This window comes from Manacus candei, unplaced genomic scaffold (assembly GCF_025592945.1).
Source record: "Manacus candei isolate 608988 ecotype Guabito, Panama unplaced genomic scaffold, ASM2559294v1 h1tg000050l, whole genome shotgun sequence".
Lineage (NCBI taxonomy): Eukaryota > Metazoa > Chordata > Aves > Passeriformes > Pipridae > Manacus > Manacus candei.
Genome location: NW_026138098.1, coordinates 36,886,216 through 36,908,146, shown reverse-complemented (window position 1 = coordinate 36,908,146; position 21,931 = coordinate 36,886,216). Strand labels below are relative to the sequence as shown.

The window sequence follows — 21,931 nt, the reverse complement described above, 5'->3', positions numbered from 1 at the left end:
GCGGCTCGGAGCGCTGGCGTTAATCCTGGAGCTCCGTTAATCTGCCGGGCCCGGACAAAAGGCGGCCGAGGCGGCGGCGGGGGAGGGCGCGGCGGCCCGGGCGAGCCCCGGCGGAGCGGCCGCGGGGCAGCGCGTTAGGTAACGCCGCGCCGGGGTCTGATGCAATCGCCGGGGACGTGCGGGGGGAAAAAAAGAGCAAGGAGCAAGGTGGGGAGGGGGGGGGGGGGGGTAGAGACAGAGAGGAAGAGGATACAGGTCAGGTCCAGGTCGAAGCCATCCTCCTGGTATCGCCTTTTGTTCCTGCTGACGATCTCTTTGATGATGGCGGTCATGTCTGGCAGCCGGGGGCCGCTCCGGGGCAGCGCGCAGGGCCCGGGCGGCGGCCGAGAGGCACCACCGGGCGGCCCCGGGCGCGGATGCTCCGCCGGCTCAGCCCCGGGCGGGCCCGGCTCCTGCCGGCGGCGGCACCGGCCGCTGCTGCCGCCGCTGCCGCTCCCTCCTCCTCCTCCTTCTCCTCCTCCTCCCCCGAGCGCGTCGGGAGCCGCGCCGAGCCCCTGCGGGCGGTGCCGCCGCCGCCGCCGTGTTTGGGGCGAGCGCGGCGGCGGCGGGGGGAGCAGCTCTGCGGCGCTCCGGGCCCCGGCAATGGTGACAGCGGGCGCGGGGCGCGCCCCCACCCCAGTCCCCACCGCCGGAGCCGGCTCCCCGTTTCCCCTCCCCACCCCCCCCCCCCCCGCCCTCCGCGCCCCCCGGGGGCTCGGCCGGTCGCTCCTTTCGGCGCCTCTTTTTTTTTTTTTTTTTTTTTTTTTTTTTTTATCCCCCCCCGGGCGGCGGCGGCAGCAGCGGTAGCGGCGGTAGCGGCGGCGGCTCCCTCAGGGCGGCGCGGCCGCGCTCATCCCCCGGCCCGCAGCGCTCGCCGGCGCGGGGCTCCCATCATGGCCGCGGCTTCCGAGAGGGACGGCGGGCGGCGCCGCCACGCCCACCGCGCCGCATCCGCCGAGAGAGAAAAGTAGTCCCCTCCGGGGATCCGCCACCGGAGGACCGGGGGAGCGGAGAGCGGGCCGGGTGAGAAGGGGGAGAGGCTCGCTGCGAGCGCGCCGCCCGTACCCCTCAGCCCGCCGGCCCCCCCCTCGCTCCCGGAGGGAGCGAGGGGGGACCGGCGGGCGGAGGGATACGGGCGGTGAGGTGAGGATCGGTCGGTGCGCTGTGGGCGGCGGGTCACGTGGGCGCTCGCGGCGGCGCCTCCCCCGCGGGCGGAAGTGGCCGTGAGGGGACGGGGCGGCCGCGGAGCCCCCTCAGAGCCCCTCGAGCCCCCTCAGCACCCCTCGAGCCATCTCGGAGCACCCCCGAGCACACTCGGGGCGCCCCGAAACCCTTCCGAGCTCACCACACCCCCCCGAGCTGGCCTTCCGCGCCCCGCCGCCCCCCAGCCAGGCCCGCCCCGCCGAGCAGAGGGGAAGAGCGGTTTTCGGTGCGGCCCCGGTGAGGGGGGGGGGGGGGGGGTTGAGCCCGGCGGGTTGAGGGGGCTGAGTGTCCTCCGCTGTGGCCCCGCCGGGTTTGGCGAGGAGCGGGGCGGCCGCGGTGAGCGAGCGCCGATCGCCCCCTGCAGCCACCGGGCACGGAGGGAGGGAGGGAGGGAGGGAGGGAAGGAGAGAGGGGGTTTGGGGCCACCTGCTGCCCTCGGAGTCACACGATCGCTGAGGTGGGAAAAGCCCTCCCAGCCCATGGAGTCCCCCCTGTGCCCGATGCCCACCTTGTCCCCCAGCCCAGAGCACTGAGTGCCACGGCCAGGCCTTCCTGGGACACCTCCAGGGCTGGGCACTCCAAACCTCCCTGGGCAGCCCCTGACAATCAATACCTGACAACCTTTTCCAGCAAGAAATTCCTCCTCGTGTCCTCGGGACAATCCAAGCAAGGGCACGGGGACGTGACAGTCCCCCCGGGTCGTGCCGGCTGGCTCAGCCCTCCTGGCTGGGCTGTTTCCATGGAGTTTTCTGTCCCACTCCATCCCCCTTCCCACATGGATGACAATTATCCTGGCAGGGGGAAAGCACTGTCTATAAATCTCTAAAACAGCCTTTAAACCCCTTTTAACCCCAGTCTACAAGGTCCTTCACAGTCTAAGCTGAGAACTCTTGCAGGTCTTTGGGAATTACCCATGTTAATGTTCTGCAGGAAAACGACCATCAGGAATCCTGGTGCAGCCTGAGCTTCTGGATATCAACACTGGCTGCAGTCTGGGACCAGTTTCCATCTTTCTCACTGTTTGGTAGGGCTTTTTTTGGGATCTTTTGCGTGATTTTTTTCCTCTGCTGTGCAGAGAGGTGAGCTATTGGGTTCCTGAGGTAATAAAAACTAAAATTTGAAGGCAGTTTGGCATGTAGGACCTCTGCAAAGCATCAGGAATGGGATCTGTTGGAGATCAGCATCTGCCCCAGCTGCTGAGGGATCAGGAGGAAGCTCAGCACGTGATATGTTTGGGAAAATGGGATTACCAGGACAATCCATGTGTAAATTTGCCTCCCTCAAAAACAGTCTTCATGTCATTCCATTGCTGGGCAGTAGCATGAGGGATATCCCGTGGAAGCCAAGGATAACACACCTTGGAAGGAAATCTTTAAAGGGTGGTTGGTTGTTTTATAAAAAAATCTGCAAAGAAAAAAAAAACAAGAGGAAAATTGAACCACTTTTTGTGCAACCAGAAAAGAGACACCATGGAAAGGAGTGTCCTGAGGGGATGAGGAGAATCCATGTACCCCTTTTTCCATAAAAAGCACATGATGTAAACCAGCTCTCTCCCAAAAAACCAGATCTGTAAGTCCACCTCAAATGTTTCTTGGGCTGGCAGGGAAAGGCATCTCACTGAAGACACTTTGTATCTAAATAATGAATGTCAATAATAACCAAAAATTAATAAATAAATAAATAGTTACTTCAGTGACTTGCTCCATCTTTAAACACTTTTAAGAGGTGCTGGGGTCTGGCAGCAGATGCTGGAGCAGGAAAAGGAACAGGGAGAAGGGGGAAAAAAGCTTAGCTTTTCCTTTAAGGGCCCAAAATAAACTGGAACATAAGGTGGAGGGATTTCCTGGGCTGCTGCAGCCTCCAGCCTTTGCAAATGCTGTATTATATAATTCCTTTCATAAACGTATCAAGTTGCATCTTAAGATCTTTTGCCACCATTATTCCCACTGGGAAGCCATTCCCAGAACCTTCTGCTGGTTTTCAGGCTAAATATATTCGGGACTGGTCAGTCTCCACTTACTCCTGTGCCAGCACTGGCCTTAAATAGCTCCTGCTGTGTGGCACTTTGTGCTGCCACGGGCACACACATCCCCTTGGCCAGGGGCAGCTCTGCCCAGCTCCCCTCCAGTTCCAGGCTCCCCCTTCCAGTGGCTGCATCCCAGGGCCTCCAGCTTACCTTCTCCCAGGAGTTTTCCTACTGCAGTCTCATGGAGTCCAACCAACTCAGCCATACGTTTCACTGGAAAACCCAAAATGTTTGTTTGTTTGTTTGCTTTTTCCCCAAGGCTCCAAACCCAAAGTTGATAAAATTGTGGCTGCCCATCCCTGGAAGTGTTCCAGGACAGGTTGGAGCAACCTGGGCTAGTGGAAGGTGTCCCTGTGGGATGGGATGGGCTTTGAGGCCCCTTCCAATGCCTGAGCAGCCTTTGCAGGAAGAAATTCCTCCTGCTGTCCAACCTGCCCCTGCCCTGGCACAGCTCCAGGCCCTTTCCTCTCGTCCTGCCCCTTGTTCCCTGGAAAACACGGACACAAGAGCAGGAGGGTTGCAGGGGAACTGCCAAAACTTTGGGTTAATTACAGGGATTACAGAGATCCTGTTATTTTAACCTTTTCCTGGACGTTTTTCTGTTACTATGTATATATATACAGTAAAGTTATTCATATATATATGTTACATATATAACATATATATATGAAATATATATACTATATATATAAAACATGTGTAATCTATATATATTGTACATATACATGTATAGTATGTATGTGTATATAGTATATACTAATATATAATATATACTATATAGTATATGGTAATATAGAATATATAGTAATATATACAAATTACTCATCTACAATATATAATATATATAAAATCTATAACTTTCTATATAATCTATATAACTTTCTATATAATCTATATATCTAAATATAGATAGCTTTTTATATAATATATAAAAATATATATTTACATACTATTATATAATACAAAATATACACTATATAATTTATAGTAATATATAATATATGGTAATATATACAAATTACTTATCTATGATTTCTTATATATATAAAATAGATAAATTTCTATATAATATATAAAAATATATCTTTCTATATAATATAAAAATACATATTTACTTATGTATATGTGTGTATATATTTTATATATTTAAGATATATAAAATATATAATTTCTACATAATATATATGAATAGATATAGATAACTTTCCATATAATATATGAAGATATATTTATTTAGGCTTATGTATATATATGTATATATAAAATATATATAAAAGATATACTATATATACACTTATATATACATAATCATCATCAATCATATATACACTTATATATACACCTGTATATGTCTCTATCTCTATCCTGAGCATGTGTTACGTATATGTTATGTCACATAGACGTTATATTTTATACGCGTTTCACACATGAGCAGAGAGCCTGGTCACTGCTCTCATCACAGCTGCAGTTGGAACCCGCTGCCCGCGGTGTGTGCGGCTGAAGCCGCGGTGACTCCTTCCCTTCCGCTGACGCTCGTTCCGGTCGATCCGTCCCCTCCCGAGCCGTTTCCAGGCTGGAGCTCCCGATTACCCGGGGGGCGGAACGTTCGTGCGGAACGTTCGTGCGGGGCGCGGGCGCCGGCCGGCCGGAGGAAGCGCGGGACGCGCCGCGGCCGCTGCCGGGCCCTCGGTGCCGCCGGCGGCTCCTTCTGCTCCTGCCGCTCCTTCCTCCTCCTCCTTCTCCTCCTCCTCCTCCGGGCCCGCCCCGTGTCCCGCAGCGCGAGTGACCCGCCGGGCCCACGGTGAGTGCCGGCCGGGGGAGCGGCCGCGGCCGCGCCGCAGCTGCGGGGCGGCGGGAAGGTCACGGGCGGCCCGGGCCGGTCCGGCCCTCGCGGGGTCACCGTGGGGGGATGACGGGCCCGGGAGGGGATCCCCGGCATGGGAGGGCATCGCCGGGCCCGGCACAGGCGGGGGGTTCCCGGCAGTGCCTCAGCATTCCCTGGGAGCGGAACAGCCGCCGTGCTTTTGGTTTCCCTTTGGCGCCGGCATGGGCGGAGCGGAGCGAACCGTCCTGCCCGCTGAGGAAATAAACGCTCGAGTCCTGCAGGATTTACCTCCCGTTTGTTGTCAGGGCTCTGCTCAGCGAGGCTGTGCTCCGCTTTCTCTCCTGTTACAGCTTTTCCTCACGGTTGGTGCTCAGGGCACGGGTTGCATAAAGAGGAGGTTCCTTCCGCGGCTTTTTGGGAAGGATTTTTCCTTGTTCAGTGGCCCAGAGCCCTTTTATTTTAATGAATCGGGCTGAGGAAGGCACACAGAGCCCTCCAGCTCGGGATGACTTGCTTAAATCCCAAAGCAGGCAAATTTAATTTGGTTTCCAGGCAGGTGGGCACAGTGACAGGCTGGATTTTTAACTGCCTGAACAGGGAAGGCAGTGTTAAAAAACCCCAAACCCAGTGATTCCAGTGATCCTGCTGGGATACAGGAGCCAGGGGTTGATGTCCACCAAGTGGTGCTTCTCCTGAGCCCAGTCCCAGTGGAATTCCAGATTCCAGAGTCAGTGGTGTGGCAGAGCCTTGGGGTCAGCATAACACAGGGAGGGGGATCCAGGAATATGTTGGCTGTAGGAGCTCCAGCTTTGCCCTGGGCAGGGGGAATCCAGGAATATCTTGGCTGTGGGTGCTCCAGCTTTGCCCTGGCTGCCAAAGTTCCCTTTGGAGAGTGGCCAGGGAATGTCAGGAGCTGCCAGAGGAATTGCCACTGGCTTTTCCTTGCAGCAGGAAAACGGGGCAGTGCACGAGGAGTGATTGGGGATTGTCAAGAGGAACCTCCAAACCAACTGAGGAAGAAGTGGTCCCTGTTTTTCCCAGCCATTTTCCAATGTTTTAGGAAAAGTCCTTCCTCTGTGCAGCACGTCCCCTACACTGAAGGAGCTGTGCTGTCTGGGCTTGGCTCCTACAGCAGTCAGGCTTTTCCCTGGATAGCTGTGTGCCACATCCAGCATTTTCAGGTTTCCATGGATATTAATAACTCCATATATCCTGCCAGCTGCAGCCTCCAGCTCTTAACCTCGTTTTAATCAAATCCAAGTCATCCATCGCTCCAGAATGGGGCACTTGGGTGAAGGGAAAAGACCTCTCTGGTTAAATAATGGAGTTCTCTGTCTCCAGGATTTAGCATTCTTGGGTCAAGAACAGTCCCAAAATGATGGTCTTAGTGGGAATGGGATCCCAGGATAGTTTGGGTTGCAAGGGAAGTTAAGGATCATCTCATGCCACCCCCTGCCATGGGCAGGGACACCTTCTACTGTCCCAGGTTGCTCCAAGCCCCATCCAACCTGGCCTTGGACACTTCCAGGGATCCAGGGGCAGCCACAGCTTCTCTGGGCAACCTGTGCCAGGGCCTCCCCACCCTCACAGGGAACAATTCCTTCCCAATATCCCATCTAACCCTCCTCTCTTCACTTTGAAGCCGTTTCCCCTTGTCCTGTCCCTGCAGGCCCTTCTCCAAAGGCCCTGGCAAACAGCTTTTATAACTCAGTGTTTAAACACAAGGCAGACGTTTTCCCAGCTTTGATTTTTCCTTCCTTCTGCCCCTCCCTGTGGTTTCCCTCCCCTCCAGATCCTGGAGCAGGATGGTCCACGCCGAGGCCTTCTCGCGGCCCCTGAGCCGGAACGAGGTGGTGGGGCTGATCTTCCGCCTGACCATCTTCGGGGCCGTCACCTACTTCACCATCAAGTGGATGGTTGATGCCATCGATCCCACCAGGAAGCAGAAAGTAGAAGCTCAGAAGCAGGTAGTGCTCCGTTCTTCAGCTTTTCTGTGGAATGTCGGGATGTTCTGGTGGAAGAGCGGACTGGCCGTGACGACGACAAAACGGATGAAAGCACGTGGGATAATCCAGGAGAAAACTGGGGTTTCTTTTTTAGTAAATCTCAGGATTTAGGCTGCTGGTCTCTTCAAAAAAATTCCAAAATTGCAGCTTCTGCCTTGAAGTGGTGGAAAAACTGCAAAACTGCTGAACTGGAGGCTGATGTTGGTTCTGGTTTTCAGCAAGTCCCGGTGCTGCTTCTCCTCCTGACAGCTTTGCTGAGCAGCAGTTGCTTTAAATCACACCCTCATCAGTCTCTTGGTTGCTTTTTAAAACCTTGAGCAGAGAGAACTTAATTCCCTGCTGCTTTTAAGGCGACTTAATGGCAGAGACCTCCGGGAGCAGTCAAATTGCCTTCCTGGAAAGGGGAGGAAAAAAAGGGAAAAGCCTTACGTTAAATTAAAACAATTCATGCCCTGGGAAAACCTTTATGGGCAGTTCAGAACCAAAAGGGAGATGTTTCCTTTGGAATTGTGGCAGCTGTTTGGTTTGCTTTCTGGCTGGCATAAATTTCACAGGTTCAAAGAGCAGTTTTTGAGCAACCTCAGCCTGTTTTGGCGGGTTTTCCTTTTCTGACGAACTTTTGAGTTAAAAATCAGCTTTTCCCAATCTGTGCCAGTGCCAGCTGTTATATAAGAAGCTGCAATATCCCAAAAGCACGTTGGACTTAGTGCCAGTTTGAGCAGAAAGAGGAACTAAGTTGTGCAAGGGTGTTGGCACAGCTCATGACTTTTCCTTTTAAACTGGGGAAAACCCACTGACTGCGTATTAAAAACTTGATCTGGCTTCTGGGAATTAGCTTTTTTTACCTTAAAAATACATTAATCTCTCCTTGATGCAGCACTGTGGAGGTTTGGGGGAGCCAAACTCCGTGTTTTAATGTTTATTGGGGTTGTTTTTTGGGTCATAATGGCTGAGTCGGGGATGTGGACTGGGAGGGCTGGGGTGACACTGCTTTGGAGGGAACTGAGGCATCTGACTTGGTTTCACTCAGGTGACAACAAATCTTTAGGAGGCAGCAGAACTCTCTACTTAAAGCAAGATTTAACCTCTTTTAGGGTGTGACTTAGGGACACATTAAAGATTTTTCTTTCCAAATGCCACACAGAAGATTTTAGAAAGCTAATTTTTGAGGGGAACACTCCAGTTCTGTCTCTGATTCTCCTGGTGTTTGATTTCCCCCCCAGGCTGAAAAACTAATGAAGCAAATTGGAGTGAAAAATGTCAAGCTGACAGAATATGAAATGAGCATTGCTGCACATCTCGTGGACCCACTTAGCATGCATGTAAGTTTTCCCTGCTCCTTCTGCTCTTCAGACATGGAACATCTTGGCTTTGACTCTGGCTTTCATTAGTTGTCACATATACACATCTGTGGAAACACACAGAAAACGTTCCTGTGGTTTAAAACTACAACTGTGTCGCTGAGAGCAGAGGTTTTTAATCCCTTGTCTCTTATTTTTGAGGCCGTGCACTACTTTGAAGCTTTTGTATTTTTCCTTGGGGAATTTAGGATATTTTCCCCTTGTCAGGAACTATGCTGATCATCCCTAATATTTTTTTTCCCTCCTAGGTCACCTGGAGTGATATTGCAGGCTTGGATGATGTCATTACAGATCTGAAAGACACTGTCATTTTGCCCATCAAGAAGAAATATTTGTTTGAGAATTCCAGGCTCTTACAGCCCCCAAAAGGTAGGAGAGGAATGTTATGGATCTGTGTGCTGGTATTTAAAAACAAAAGGTGCAGTTCCTCAAAAGGGGAAGGGGAAGTGTGTTGCCAGGCCAAAGGGCAACCATTAGGACTGATGCCAGGGAAAACCCTCAGATTTTCCCTCTTCTCCTGCTTTAGTGAAGAAGTTTCATGTTAATAATGGTCATTGATGATACCCTTTGGTGCACTGATCATAGAACTGTGGAATGGTTTGGGTTGGAAGGACCTTAAAGCCCATCTCATTCCAACTCCTGCCACAGGTAGAGACACCTCCCACTAGACCAGGTTGCTCCAAGCCCTGTCCAACCTGGCCTTGGACACTTCCAGGGATCCAGGGGCAGCCACAGCTTCTCTGGGCAACCTGTGCCAGGGCCTCCCCACCCTCCCAGAGAACAATTCCTTCCCAAATCCCATCTAACCCTGCCCTCTGGCAGTGGGAAGCTGTTTCCCCTTGTCACCCTGCTCCAGCCCCATGTAATCCATATATCCTGCATTTTTCACTGCCTAAATTGTCTTGTTTTTCATCTTGCACCCCATCTTGTCCTTTGGCAGTTGAGTTATAACTTTGCTCTGCAGCTTTGACACTTGGTTAATGTTTCTGTGTTGTTGTAGAAACAGAAGTCATAACATGAGCCCTCAATGGGAGCCAAGCTTGAGGCATCTCTCTGCTCTAATCCTGGAAATTCCCATCATCCAACAAGACAGACCTCCCAGTTTTACTCCAGAGATCCCTTGATTTTCTCTGGAGTTGGGGCAGTGAGGAAACTGGCAGGTGGAGAATCAACTTTCCAGTTAAACTGGAAAGCTGGGCCCTGCTGGAATCCTTACAGCCACATTTGTGGGATGTTGTTGCAAAGCAAAGCAGAGTTTAAACCTAAAACACTGGACAAACCACCAAAGTTTATCTTCCCTGCTCTGATCCCTGGAATATTGTCTTCTGAACCTATTAATTCCTGCCTGGCTCTGTGACCCTCTCGCTTCTGTGCCCCAAGGGATGGAAAATGCAGCACTTTTGTGGCTGGTTTGGTTTTTCCAGGCTAACTTTCTGTTTCAAGTCACAGATTGAAGCTGTCTGGAAAATTACTTGAATGCCATGATCTAATAAGCTGAAGGGGAAAAAATGATATTTTTATTTATCTTTTTTAAAGCAGACTTTCCATCTAGGGCAGCTCCCCAGTTTTATTAGTGGCTTGTGCTGTGTGTTAATACCAAGCCACTGCTGCAGAGCGATGATGTTTGTGGTCTTCAGTCACGTAAACAGGGGAAAAAACCCTTAATAATTCTCTGTGTTTCAGGCTTTTCTTGGGCTGAATTTTGTCTCTTTAAACTGTAATTCTGTAATTTCTTTACAGCTGTGGTAGAAAAACACCCCTGTGAGTCCTTTCACTGTGACAGCTTTAAAAATAATACGAGACGTCATGTTTAATTGGGGGTAATTTGTTTAAAATGTCAGTGGGCTCAGTTTTTTGGTGTTTTTCTTTTTTTTCTTTTTCTCACCCCTCTGTGCTAAGTTTTATTAGCAGGGCAGAAACTGGCTATAAACAGGGCCTGTCAGATGCTGACAGGAAATAAATGGGGGCTTAGTTTTTTTTTTATGGAACCTTTATAGGCACAGAAATAGAATCATAGGATGGAATCACGGAATGGTTTGGGCTGGAAGGGACCTTAAAGATTGTCTCATTCCAACCCCCTGCCATGGGCAGGGACAGTAAACCAGCCCTTTTCCAAATGTCTCCCTCCAGTTTCCCTATACCTGTCTTTAGATATTCTCAGCTGTAATTTAAAAAGGATTATCTTAAATATCTCTGAATTTGCTTTGATGGAACAGCGTTTCCTTCTCTTGCTTTCTTCCCTTTTAAGGCCTGGATGAAATCCAAGCCTGGGCACGCTCAGGTCTGTCATTAACACTGTGAATTTTGCAGGAGTCCTTCTCTATGGCCCCCCTGGTTGTGGCAAAACCCTGATTGCCAAAGCTACAGCCAAGGAAGCAGGTTGCAGATTTATCAACCTCCAGCCTTCCACGCTGACAGACAAGTGGTATGGAGAGTCCCAAAAACTGGCTGCTGCTGTCTTCTCCCTGGCTATAAAGCTCCAACCATCCATCATCTTCATTGATGAAATAGGTAAAAATCTCTCTTTTTATGGAATTACCTGTAGCAGAGTGACATGAAACTGTGGGTTCAATGATATATTGATCACTGTCATCTTTTCCTTATAAAGAGGGAAGGTTCAGTAGTAGAAATAGAATTGAGGGAAGGTTCAGTAGTAGAAATAGAATTGAAGAAAGGTTCAGTAATAAACTTAAAGTACTGATGGCAAATCAGGAAAAATAATGTATTTCTTCCTCATGGTAGTGGAGGGATTTACATTTAGAACAAGTTGCTGCTTATTTTTGGTTTACAAGGAAACCCATCACTGAGCACACTTGAGTGCTTCTGCCATGAGGGCTCATAATGGAAAATAAACTGTGGGTTTAGGAGAGCTCTGGAACAGTAGTTTAATAAGGCTGAAGAAGTAGGAGGGGAGGCTGCTTTCCATGAATTCAGGAAGGTGAAAGTTTGGAGCAAAAGATTTGGGGTGAGCTTGTATGATGGGTCCACACTTGTGTGATGCCATGGAAAAGATGGGGGGGTTCCACTTTACTGCTCTTCATCCCGAGCAATGCTTTTTGTTTGGTGGCAGTGGTTATTAAAAATGCATTTCTAAGGTAAGAGAACAGCCCAGGAGGAATCCAGCTGGGTTGGGAGTGAACTGCTTTTCTCCCTCAACACAGATTCCTTCCTACGGAACCGGTCGAGCACTGACCACGAAGCCACAGCCATGATGAAAGCTCAGTTCATGAGCCTCTGGGATGGGCTGGACACTGACTATAACTGCCAGGTAAGGACAGAGGATGCTGGGAAAAGGGATGGGATTCCTTCCTCTGGGCTGTTGTGCACGGAGCCCCTTTGGAAGGACGGCAGGTTGCACGGAGCAGGAATTGTCAAATAGTTTCATTACCTGACAGTGATGAGTAGCACTTCATGGCAACGAGGTGAGATATTAACAGATTGTTTTGCTTCCTGAGAAGACCGTGTTTGGACTTATTTGGGTTTTATTTGAGGTGTTATTTCCAGAAGTGTCAGCAATGCAAGTGTATAGTCTGAGCTGCCAACACTGGGAATTTTTTAAAAAAAAACATTGTCTGGAGAATATTTTCTTCAGGTGAAGGGGATCTTTGATTTCAGGAAAAGCTATTGAAAGCTCTGAGCATTCATCCCAGTATTCATCCCAGGTGCAGGTTGCTTGGTTTGTCATGGAATCATGGGATGGTTTGGGTTGAAAGGGTTTTAAAGATCGTCCCTTTCCTAACCCCTGCCATGGGCAGGGACACCTTCCACTGTCCCAGGTTGCTCCAAGCCCTGTCCAACCTGGCCTGGAACACTTCCAGGGATTAGACAAGCACTAGACTCTGGAGTTAATCTGCAAGGGTAGAGAAGTGAGTGTTACCAAAAGCCAGACTGTGTTAAGTGGAGCCGTGGTTCCATCCCCTTATTCCCAAGTGCTTCCGTCCCCCTCCACGATCTCAACTGAAGTGTTGTGTTTTGGGGAGGAAAACTGATACAAAAGTTGCTGGTGCTGTAAAAACAAACCAACAAAAAACATTCATGAAGTAAATATTTCTGTAATAAACCTGGGCTAGTGGAAGGTGTCCCTGCCCATGGCAGGGGAGGTGGAATGACAGGAGCTTTAAGGTCCCTTCCAACCAAAACCAGTCTGGGATTCTGGGATTCTAAAGTACTTGAATGCAGCAAAAAGCCTGCATGGTCTTGTTCTGAACTGTCACCTGGAACAATGCTTTGAAAACCTTTAAAAAGGATGTTTATTCTCCCAGTTTAAAATTTTCAGCCTTTTTCATCTGTATTTGTGTAAATGGCCCATGCACTGACATCCGTTGGTTTGTAAAATCTGCTTTTCCTCCTCTCTCAAGCTTGTGCTAAAGATGCTTTTAAGTTGATTTCCCCAAAAATGAGTAGAAGACAGTGTAAATATACACATATATATATATATGTATATATATATATATATATATATATACTGAGGAGCTTAAAGCAGGATGTTTGCTTACCATTAATAAAATGGCATGAACACTTCACTACAAACTAATACCATCTTTCAATCACAGTGTATTTTTTTTTTCCCAGTACACTGACAAGTTCTTGGAGCAAGTCAAATTGTTCCTTCCCTGCAGTAAGACAATTTAGGGGCTCTCCAGTTCAGCAGAACTTGGCTTTTGCTGCAGTACCAAAAATCCTAAAGGCTCAGAGGAAATTGTCAGTCAGCGTTGTGATGGATGTTATTTGTTCCCGTGTTGGTTGCACCTGGAAACCACGCTCAGTTTTGGGCTAAACCTGCTGAGGATGGACTCAGGAGTCTGGCAGGAACTTGGGGGCAGAGCCCTGATGAAAAATATGCCTTTGGGCTAGAAAGCCAAAGGAAATAATGCCCAGGGAAGCGTGGATGGGAGCAGCGAGGCGGCGACCCCGCTGCCTCTAGGTGGCAGGGTGACTCTGTGCCACCAGCCCTGCTGGAGCTGCCCTGCAGCACCGAGCCTGGACAAAAGGCCAGGAGCACGGCAGGAAAACCTCTGGAGTGGAGATTAATTGCCCTGACATTTTTTCCCTTTCCCACTGGGTGTTTACCATGTACATAACTCGGAGTAACAAATGGGAAAACAAGGCCGGTGTGAATGGGAAGTAAATTTGTTCTGGAATTAATAACTGGAGTGCTCCAAGGAGGTAAACAGTGCCCTTGTGTTGGACTTGGCTTGGACAGTGTAACCCACTGCTGGCAAATGGACCTGTGCATATAGAGATTCATTTAATGCTTTTTTTAATGCTTAAAAAAACAGAGACACCCTTCTAGTGCATGTGGAAGCTGCCAGGTGCTGATTGCCTTTCTTGTCTAGTGGAAGGTGCTCCTGGCCCTGGGACAAGATGATCTTTAAGGTCCCTTCCAACCCAAACCGTCCTGGGATTCTTTTTTCAACACAAAAACACCACCTTTTTTGAATATACCTTACCAAAACGTCTCCTTTCAAATTCCTCCTCTTCCCAGAGCACCAGGAACTAAGAGTGACATCACCAAGAGTTAGAAGCAGAAGTTTTAAGTTCCCTCTTAGAGCTTGAACTTTCAAACTGGGCTCATAAAGTTCAGGCTGATGTCAGACTCCCCCCCCAGGTGGTATTTGTGGCAGCAGTTGTCTCCTCAGCTGCCTGGTGCTGAAATCACTGCCAGGAAACCTTATGTAACTGCTTTAGATGTCGATGTTCTTGATAAAGTGGGGAAGAGTCACTTGTTTGGTTTCGAAACTCCCCATCCATCCATGCTTTCCAAAGCTGCCTTCAGGCTGACAGGTGTTGTGTGCTGGCATTCCCAGGTGATCGTGATGGGAGCCACCAACCGCCCCCAGGACCTGGACTCGGCCATCATGAGGAGGATGCCCACCCGCTTCCACATCAACCAGCCCGTGAGTCCTGCCACAGCCACAGCAAGGGGCTCAGCACCCAGCAAATGCACATCTCTGGGGGTTTTTTTCTTTAGATCCTTTTTTTTCCCTGCATTCCTTTGGTCTGGGTGTTGTTTTTCAGAAGCGCGTCTGTAACTCGGCTTTGTAAGGTGACGTTTCTCAGGAGGTTTGGATGCCCTGGGTCTTTTATGTGAAACAACACTTCCCACCCCTCCTCTTCCTCCCGGGGAATGGAGTGGTTTAGATGCTGCACACTGGGAAACAGCTTGTTTTTAACTTGGAAACAGCCACAGAAAGCACAAAAGTGGCTGCACACACTTGCCTGGGGGTGAGGATGGCACCCAGGTCAGCTGGGGGGAGAAGCAGGTACATGCTGAGTGCCATTTATGCCTTCTGGATACACAGTTTGCAGGGAGGGAAGAGGGAATGAACTCTGCCTATGAAGGCCTGTGTTCTGCTCAGGCCTTTCCACAGCTGGGCACTCTGGAAAAACAGGTTTATTCTGCTTATGGTGGGGTTGGAACGAGATGGTTCCAACCCAGTCCACTCCATGATTCGATGATTTATGACAAAGAGGCAGTAATTAAGCTCTTTATCAATTAGCCAGCTGTCACAAGGTTGCCCTTACTCCCAGTGTTGCTATTGCCACCCTTTTCCAGGTATTTTAGTCTCCTTTGAACACTTGGCTTCGTCACCAGCCGTTTGTGTGTTGGTGTTATTGGGAGTTCAGTCCCTGTCAGAATTCCCTTCTGGCTACAGAAATAATTATTCATTTTTTGCTGAAACTTAAAGAGACAAAACTCAATCAGTAAAGCTCTTACTGATTGTTCAAGAGAGTACCTGTGTTCCCAGGCCCACGTTGTTTGAACTGGCTTTCACTCTGTGTGGGAGGATCCTCTTGGAAACAAGGCATTTATAACCCAGTGACTGCTGAGCTTCCATACCTGTCCCGTAGCCCTTCCTCATCTCCAGGTGTTCCTTGAATTAGCAAGGGGCAAGGATGTGGATTTTAGTACTTCCTCTTGTCTTTCTAGCAAGACCCTCGTTAGAAGGAGGAATTATGTGCAGGTAGCAGAGCCTTGGGATATTCCAGGGATTGGCTCCCTCTTCCAGGATGAGAGTTACCAAGGGAGGTGTCATTTAGGGAACAGATTTTCCTTGCCCCACTACAGCCCTGTCGTGAACTTACTGCTTGTCTCTTGTGCTCGGGATCAGGCAGGATTGATCCCCACTGGGATAACTGATGTGCTGTGGATTGGGAATGGCCACAGGGAGGTGGGAAAGCCTCGCAGATTTTAGAGCTGAGTTTGAGATGAAAGTGCCCCAAATCACTCATTAAAAATTATCTGCAAGGCAGAGGGAAGTGGAAGAAGTACTTCTTGGGACAGAGTAGCAACTGTTCAGCTGCCAGAGTATCTATAGGGGATTGTTTTCCCTTTTTAAGGATGTAGGTGAAGTTTGGGAGACACAAACCCCAAGTCTTTGCTGCCTGTGTCTTACCTTGCTGGCAGGGATCTGCTCAGGGCTCAGCTGTTCTGTCAGTGACCTCATTACAGTGTGGGATTTCTGTTGCTTGGAACACCTGCAGAACTCCATTTGCTCTCAGACAGCTTTCCACAGCTCGTGTGACTGAACTGGGACCAAAAGCCCCACCATGGAGCTCCATGGGTTTGGCTTTGTCCCCTGGTAACTTTGATCTCTTCTGTTGCAGGCTCTGAAGCAAAGAGAAGCCATCCTGAAGCTCATCCTGAAAAATGAAAATGTAAGTAGAGCCCTGTTAATGTGTCCTTTGCTGGTGACATCAGGGGCCTTGCAGAAAACATGTTTTATAATTGCCTGCCTTGGAGGGAGGGGGAGTTTATCTACCAAGGTATTTGTGCTGATAACTTGGGAATCTTTTGTGGATTTAGGTGTGGCCTCACAATAAAGCACTAGAGTTGCCTCCCCTGTAAGCAGGAGCCTCAGCAGAGCAGCAGCCTTGGATTTGGGGGTGAATCACCATCTCTGAGCAGAGTTACTTCATTTCTCTGTCTCCATTTACTAATTCTGTAACTAGATGATATATTTATCTCCCTAAGGATGCTGAATCCCATTTGGATGAGTGAAGGACATTTCAAGACCTCTTGAAGCAGGGAGATACTGACTCTAACTTTTTCTTGGCTCAAGTCAAGAAAGGAGCAATGACTTTTTTACAGTGCTGCTTTTGCTCCATAATTCATATTTCCTTTAGAGGAAAACTACTCCAGATGTTGTTACCATTACTGTGTGGTGTTTGTGTCCCATCTGCCCTCTGAGGGGTTGGTGTGAGCACACCTGGAAGTGTCTGTGGGCAGGACATGGGATCCATGTTATCAGTGGTTCCTCCCAGATTTAGTCAGCAGCACTATTTGTCTTGAATCTGCTGCTGCAAAGGTAAAGCAAATACTGATGGACTGGAAAAATGTGCTGGAAGGGGCCGTAAAAAGATGGAATAACTGTGGGGTCTTGACTGGGAATAGTTCAGTGTGGTCCAGTGCACGGAGGCAGACACGTTATTTTGCCTCTAAATCCCCATTTGGGGGTTGTATAAAGTAGGAGCAGGTGTCCAGAGAACAGAGTTGCTGAGAAACTTCTGTGGGCACCCGGGAAAACGGGGCATTGTTCCTGTGCTCCAGTTTTTGCCACCCAGGTCCAGGCAGGAGCTTGATTAGTGGTGGGATAGACCAGTGGGATGGTTGGCTTTTGGTTGGCTTTTGGTGGGTTTTCTTCATCAAGTGCAGAGTTTGATGAGCTGAAGCCTCAGGTCCTTCACTGAAATGAACTCCTTGGAGGGTTCTGAGGGTAAGCTGAGAGTTGATAATTCACCTCACAAAACATGGGGTGAAGGAGGTGATCTGGGGGCAGGGAAAAGTACTTGGGGTTGACTCGATTGTCCTCGGTGAGGGAAGTCAACACTTGTGGAGTTTCCATGCTGTGCCCCTGTGGTCTGTGGCAGGTGGACAGGCACGTGGACCTCCTGCAGATCGCCAAGGAGACGGACGGGTTCTCGGGCAGCGACCTGAAGGAGATGTGCCGGGACGCGGCGCTGCTCTGCGTGCGGGAGTACGTCAACAGCGCCTGCGAGGAGGACACGTACGTGCCTCACCCCCCGGGCCCTGCCCAGCCTGGCCTTTGTGTGCTCTCATTGCAATCAGGAATTCACAGGGGCTTCGACCCCCTCGCAGGGCGGGAGGGTCTCGTTTGCCTTTCCAAAACCCGCCCACCTTTCAAAATCAAAGTTACCATTACTGATTTTGCCTCTGGAAATAAGAGTGTTCGTGCCAAGGTGCCAGGCTGGAGATGGCATGAGCCAACAAATTGTGGTGCTGCACTGTCTAGTACCAGGGTTCAGTGCTGGTGACAGGGTGCTGCAAGGTTCCTCTGGGATCTCCCACACCTCCAGGGAATCCCTGCATGCACAGGGGCTGTGCTGGAGCATGTGCAGGGAAGGGAACAGACCTGGGAAGGGGCTGGAGCAGCAGGAGGGGCTGAGGGAGCTGGGGGGGCTCAGCCTGGAGAAAAGGAGGCTCAGGGGGGACCTTCTGGCTCTGCAAGTCCCTGACAGGAGGGGGGAGCTGGGGGGGGTCGGGCTCTGCTGCCAGGGAACAAGGGACAGGAGGAGAGGGAACGGCCTCAGGCTGTGCCAGGGGAGGCTCAGGTTGGCCAGGAGGAGGAATTTGTTGCTGGAAAGGGTGGTGAGGCCTTGTCAGGGGCTGCCCAGGGAGGTTTGGAGTGCCCATCCCTGGAGGTGTCCCAGGAAGGCCTGGCCGTGGCACTCAGTGCTCTGGGCTGGGGGACAAGGTGGGCATCGGGCACAGGGGGGACTCGGTGACCTTGGAGGGCTTCTCCAACCTGAATGATCCTGGGATCCCAGTGTGATGCTGGATCCACATCAGAGCCCCTGCTTCCAGTGATTGCTGCTCACTGCTGGAATAGCTGTTCCACAGCAGCTGAACCCTCACCTTGCTGTCTTTGCCTCTCTCTCGAAGCCACGACGAGGATGAAATCCGGCCCGTGCAGCAGCAGGATCTCCACAGGGCCATCGAGAAGATGAGGAAATCCAAGGATGTCTCCATGCAGAACCTCGCCATGGAGATTGTTTTTGATTAAGCCCAAAGAGCGTGTTTGCAGTTCCTGACGTGATTTAGTTTGACTTCTGTAATCAGTTAGCAAAACCAGTGCCGGGGGCGGGAGCGGGGGTGGCCCGGGGAGTTCTGTTGTCTGGAATCGTTTTGATACAACAACTTCTAAGTTATTGAAATTCCATCGCGCCACTGGAAGTGCAGCAAGAGATCATGAGTGGAACAATTGAGCCCAGCCCAAGAGTGTTGTCCCACACTGATCCACTGAGGAGCCTTCCAGCAGGTGGGACACGGGGGCGCCAGGGTGAGGGGGACAATCCGTGGCAGGGCTGTGCTACCTGTGACCTGTATATAGCCACACTTTTTTTTATATATAGACATAATCTGTAGATAACTTGAGTATGGAAAATCTTTTCTACTTACTGAAGCAAACCAAATCAGAAGATGCATAGATGAAAGGTTCCTCGATACTCAGTTCACTTCTACCTTTTAGCAGCAAATACCAAGATAGAAACTGCTTCTAGAACAAAGCAAACTTTGAAATGCTACTGATTTCTCTTTCACGTGACCACTTGAAATCTGGTGCCATTTAGTAAAGATAGCAAACTACTCTGTACAAATGTTTGAATACTTTTAATTTTGTATGAATCCTGCTTTTTAAATGAACGCTGGTTTTATTTTGGGTTTTCCCTTGATGTGAGCAATTAGCGTAGGCTCTTCCCTGGTCTCTCCTGAAGCCCCACGTGTTCTGAGCTCTCTGGAGCCGTGGCTTTCTGAGCTCCTGTGCATTGTGCTGAGGACTGGCTGCTCTCTGTGTCTCCTCTGGAGGCCCCAGTGTGGCACCAGCCCGTGAAGTGTCACAGCTCTGGGGCAGGGGGGGGACGCTGTGTGATGTGTGGCTCTGTCCCACGCTTGGATCCGTGACACTGGAGAGCAGAGGAAGGGTTTTAGGCTTGTAAATGTGATTTAGCAACGTGCTGTGCTTGTTGGTAACAGTTGTGGTGAGTTCACGTTCTGTCGCGACGGAGGCGAAGGGTTGCAAATGTGAGTGGCAAAAGTGTTCTGGTGAAGTTTTTGTCAGAGATATTCAAGAACTTGATTTTTCTTTGTCTAATTTTACAAACTGTGCACTAATTGAACACAAATCTGCAAAGGGAATTGTTTCCTACCCCTGGGGTGGAGTGTTGTGTCACAGCTCTGCTGCCTGTGAGGGGAGGGAGGCGCTGGAAGCAGAGAATGATGTAAAACCAAACGCACTGCAAAGGAAAATAAAGTGAAATAAAGAGGGCTGGAGCCCTGCCATCACAGTGTCAGGGGCTGCTGACAGTGTCCATCCAGCACAGCTTGCTCCCTGCCATTCCTGGAATGCTGGGCTGGGGATGCAGCAGGGCTGAGCTTGGCCCATTTAATCTTAAAAGCAAATGAGGAGGGAGGGGGGTTTAAAAGTAACTGAATAATTGCTTAGACTCCTTTTCTTGTATCAAAAAACAATGGGAGATGCACATTGCTCTAACACAGGGGTGTGGGAAATTAGGCACAGCAGAAACACTGTGCTATGGAAATGGGAAAAGTCTGGGATGTGGGATGTGGGATGCTAATCCTGCCCTGTCATGTTAGTGCCGGGGCTGAGGGCAGGGATGAGTGACAGTGCTGGCTCTGGGTTCAGGGAGCCAGTCCAGAGGAGGCCCCAAGATGATTAGAGGGCTGGAGCAGCTCTGCTGGGAGGAAAGGCTGGGAGAGTTGGGATTGTTCAGCCTGGAGAGGAGAAGCTTTGGGGGGACCTGACTGTGGCCTTCCAGGGCCTGAAGGGAGCCTGTAGGAAAGATGGAGAGAGACTATTTCCAACAGCCTGGAGTGCCAGGACAAGGGGGAATGGCTTCCCACTGCCAGAGGGCAGGGTTAGATGGGATATTGGGAAGGAATTGTTCCCTGGGAGGGTGGGGAGGCCCTGGCACAGGTTGCCCAGAGAAGCTGTGGCTGCCCCTGGATCCCTGGAAGTGTCCAAGGCCAGGCTGGAGCAACCTGGGCTAGTGGGAGGTGTCGCTGCAGGGGGTGGGAGTGGATGGTCTGTCAGGTCCCTTCCAGCCCAAACCATTCCATGATTCTGTGACTCACCTCAGAATTAAACCTGCAAATTGTGCTGCTTACCAGGATCTGTTTCTGGGGAGGTTGGAACAATGGCTGTGCCAGATGCTCCAGCTGATCCATGTGTTCCATGCCCATTCTGACACTCCTCTCTGGGGTTGTTACACCTGAGAAATGCCAGGCTGGGAGGCTCCTCCTGCACCTCCTTTTTTTCAGGCTGCTCACTATTTGGTAAAGACCCAGCACAGGCAGGTCTTAATTGGTATGAATTGAGTGTAAAGTGTATCCTCAGGGGAGCTTTAATGTCCCACTGAGGGCAGGGGAGCAGGAACAAACCCTGGGCTGTTGGCAGGTGCCAGGGGCAGCCTCTGGCTGAGCTCTGATCTGCCTGTTTCTCCAAAATCCTGGCTCTTGGCATGGCTGGAGCTTGCCTTTTCCTCATGCCCGTGTCACCGCAGGCGTAAGGGGCTGATGGAAGAGGCACAAGGAGTTATTTCTGGTTGCCCCTGAGGGCAGTTACTGCAGTTGAACTGCAAGTCCCACTTCTCCAAGAACCTTTCCAGACTTGTCTGCTCTTGCTGCTGCCTCAGGAGTCCTCGTCAAAGCACAAACCCTGCTAGAAAGGCTGGGGAGGCAGCGTGGTTTGTCCTGCAGGAATGTGGCTGCTATAATCCCATGGCTCCAGCAGTTTGATCCAATCCTCACCCTCTGCTCCTGCCTCTCCTCAGAGTTGGGGGTGAGCCTGATCCCTCTCCCACATCTCCAGGGCCAGCTCCTCAAACTGCGTCGAGTCTCCAGCGCTGAGCTCCGAGATGCAAAGCAAAGCTCCCCCCTCCAAAAAATCCAAGTGAGAGCTCCTTACGTGTATAAATATTTATTTGTACTAAAAGTGAGTGTTTCGTAGCGGACTATCGAGTTCAGAATATATTAAATCATGAGAGGCATCAGTTGAAGTACAAATTCCAGTCTCATGTCTTCAATAAATACACTATAAAACCCCCGGCCCACATACTCTAATCAGAGGTAATCGGGACACTACGCTGGTTTAACAGGATAAAACAACATCTGTGCTTGCTGTAACCACTTGGATTTACCACAGAGGGTTTTCTAATGTTGGATTGTTTTATGATGAGCAGCAACAGTGCTACTTCACTCCTTAAAAATCCAAAGTGGGAATATTGCTTTTGGCTCCCAGGTCCCTGCCGGAGGGCCTGAGCAGATGAGGTGCTGAGGTGCTGTCGGCTCCCACCACGGGGCTGCAGCATTTCCTTGGGGTATGACACAAGCTTTGGGCTCTTTGCTCCAAATACTTTAAAAAATGACTTCAAAACCCAGCCAACAAGCCTTTTTGCAAGGCTGTTTTCCAGCCATGGCCAAAGGCTTGGACGC

At 50.2% G+C, this 21,931-nt stretch overlaps 2 protein-coding genes and 1 long non-coding RNA gene across 4 annotated transcripts in view; 1 reads left to right on the top strand and 2 right to left on the bottom strand.

Annotated features, from left to right (window-relative positions):
- PTEN (phosphatase and tensin homolog) overlaps positions 1-667 on the bottom strand; it is a 44,373-nt gene extending 43,706 nt beyond the window's left edge. Inside the window, exon 1 of the mRNA XM_051799734.1 lies at positions 254-667. Coding sequence (XP_051655694.1) covers positions 254-332 — 79 coding nt within the window. The 5' untranslated portion in view covers positions 333-667. The remainder of the gene's footprint in view (positions 1-253) is intronic.
- The window catches only part of LOC127476635 (uncharacterized), a 94,690-nt gene extending 90,868 nt beyond the window's left edge, over positions 1-3,822 (bottom strand). Inside the window, exons 1-4 of the long non-coding RNA XR_007906685.1 lie at positions 3,419-3,822; positions 2,754-2,876; positions 2,154-2,646; positions 1,827-2,033 (exon numbers count right to left, since the gene is read on the bottom strand). This is a non-coding gene — a long non-coding RNA (uncharacterized LOC127476635). The remainder of the gene's footprint in view (positions 1-1,826; positions 2,034-2,153; positions 2,647-2,753; positions 2,877-3,418) is intronic.
- Positions 3,823-4,891: 1,069 nt separating this feature from the next.
- Positions 4,892-21,502, top strand: ATAD1 (ATPase family AAA domain containing 1). Of its 2 annotated transcripts, none has more exons than XM_051799683.1 (10): positions 4,892-5,069; positions 6,886-7,060; positions 8,323-8,421; positions 8,709-8,829; positions 10,771-10,971; positions 11,622-11,728; positions 14,268-14,357; positions 16,069-16,119; positions 17,332-17,438; positions 18,365-21,502. In XM_051799683.1, the coding sequence occupies exons 2-10, from the start codon at positions 6,899-6,901 to the stop codon at positions 18,483-18,485; spliced, it is 1,059 nt and encodes a 352-aa protein (XP_051655643.1). In that variant the 5' UTR covers positions 4,892-5,069; positions 6,886-6,898; the 3' UTR covers positions 18,486-21,502. The 2 variants fall into 2 exon arrangements, with proteins under 2 accessions (XP_051655643.1, XP_051655642.1); XM_051799682.1 differs by having other exon boundaries at positions 4,895-5,069; positions 17,332-17,468.
- Positions 21,503-21,931: the final 429 nt, after the last annotated feature.

Bases quoted from the DNA above. Each gene is read 5' to 3' on its own strand.
- ATAD1 (XM_051799682.1), top strand. From the start codon at position 6,899: ATGGTCCACGCCGAGGCCTTCTCGCGGCCCCTGAGCCGGAACGAGGTG. The intron at 7,061-8,322 runs GTAGTGCTCCGT...TTTCCCCCCCAG, and splicing joins AAGTAGAAGCTCAGAAGCAG to GCTGAAAAACTAATGAAGCA. The intron at 16,120-17,331 runs GTAAGTAGAGCC...GGTCTGTGGCAG, and splicing joins TCATCCTGAAAAATGAAAAT to GTGGACAGGCACGTGGACCT.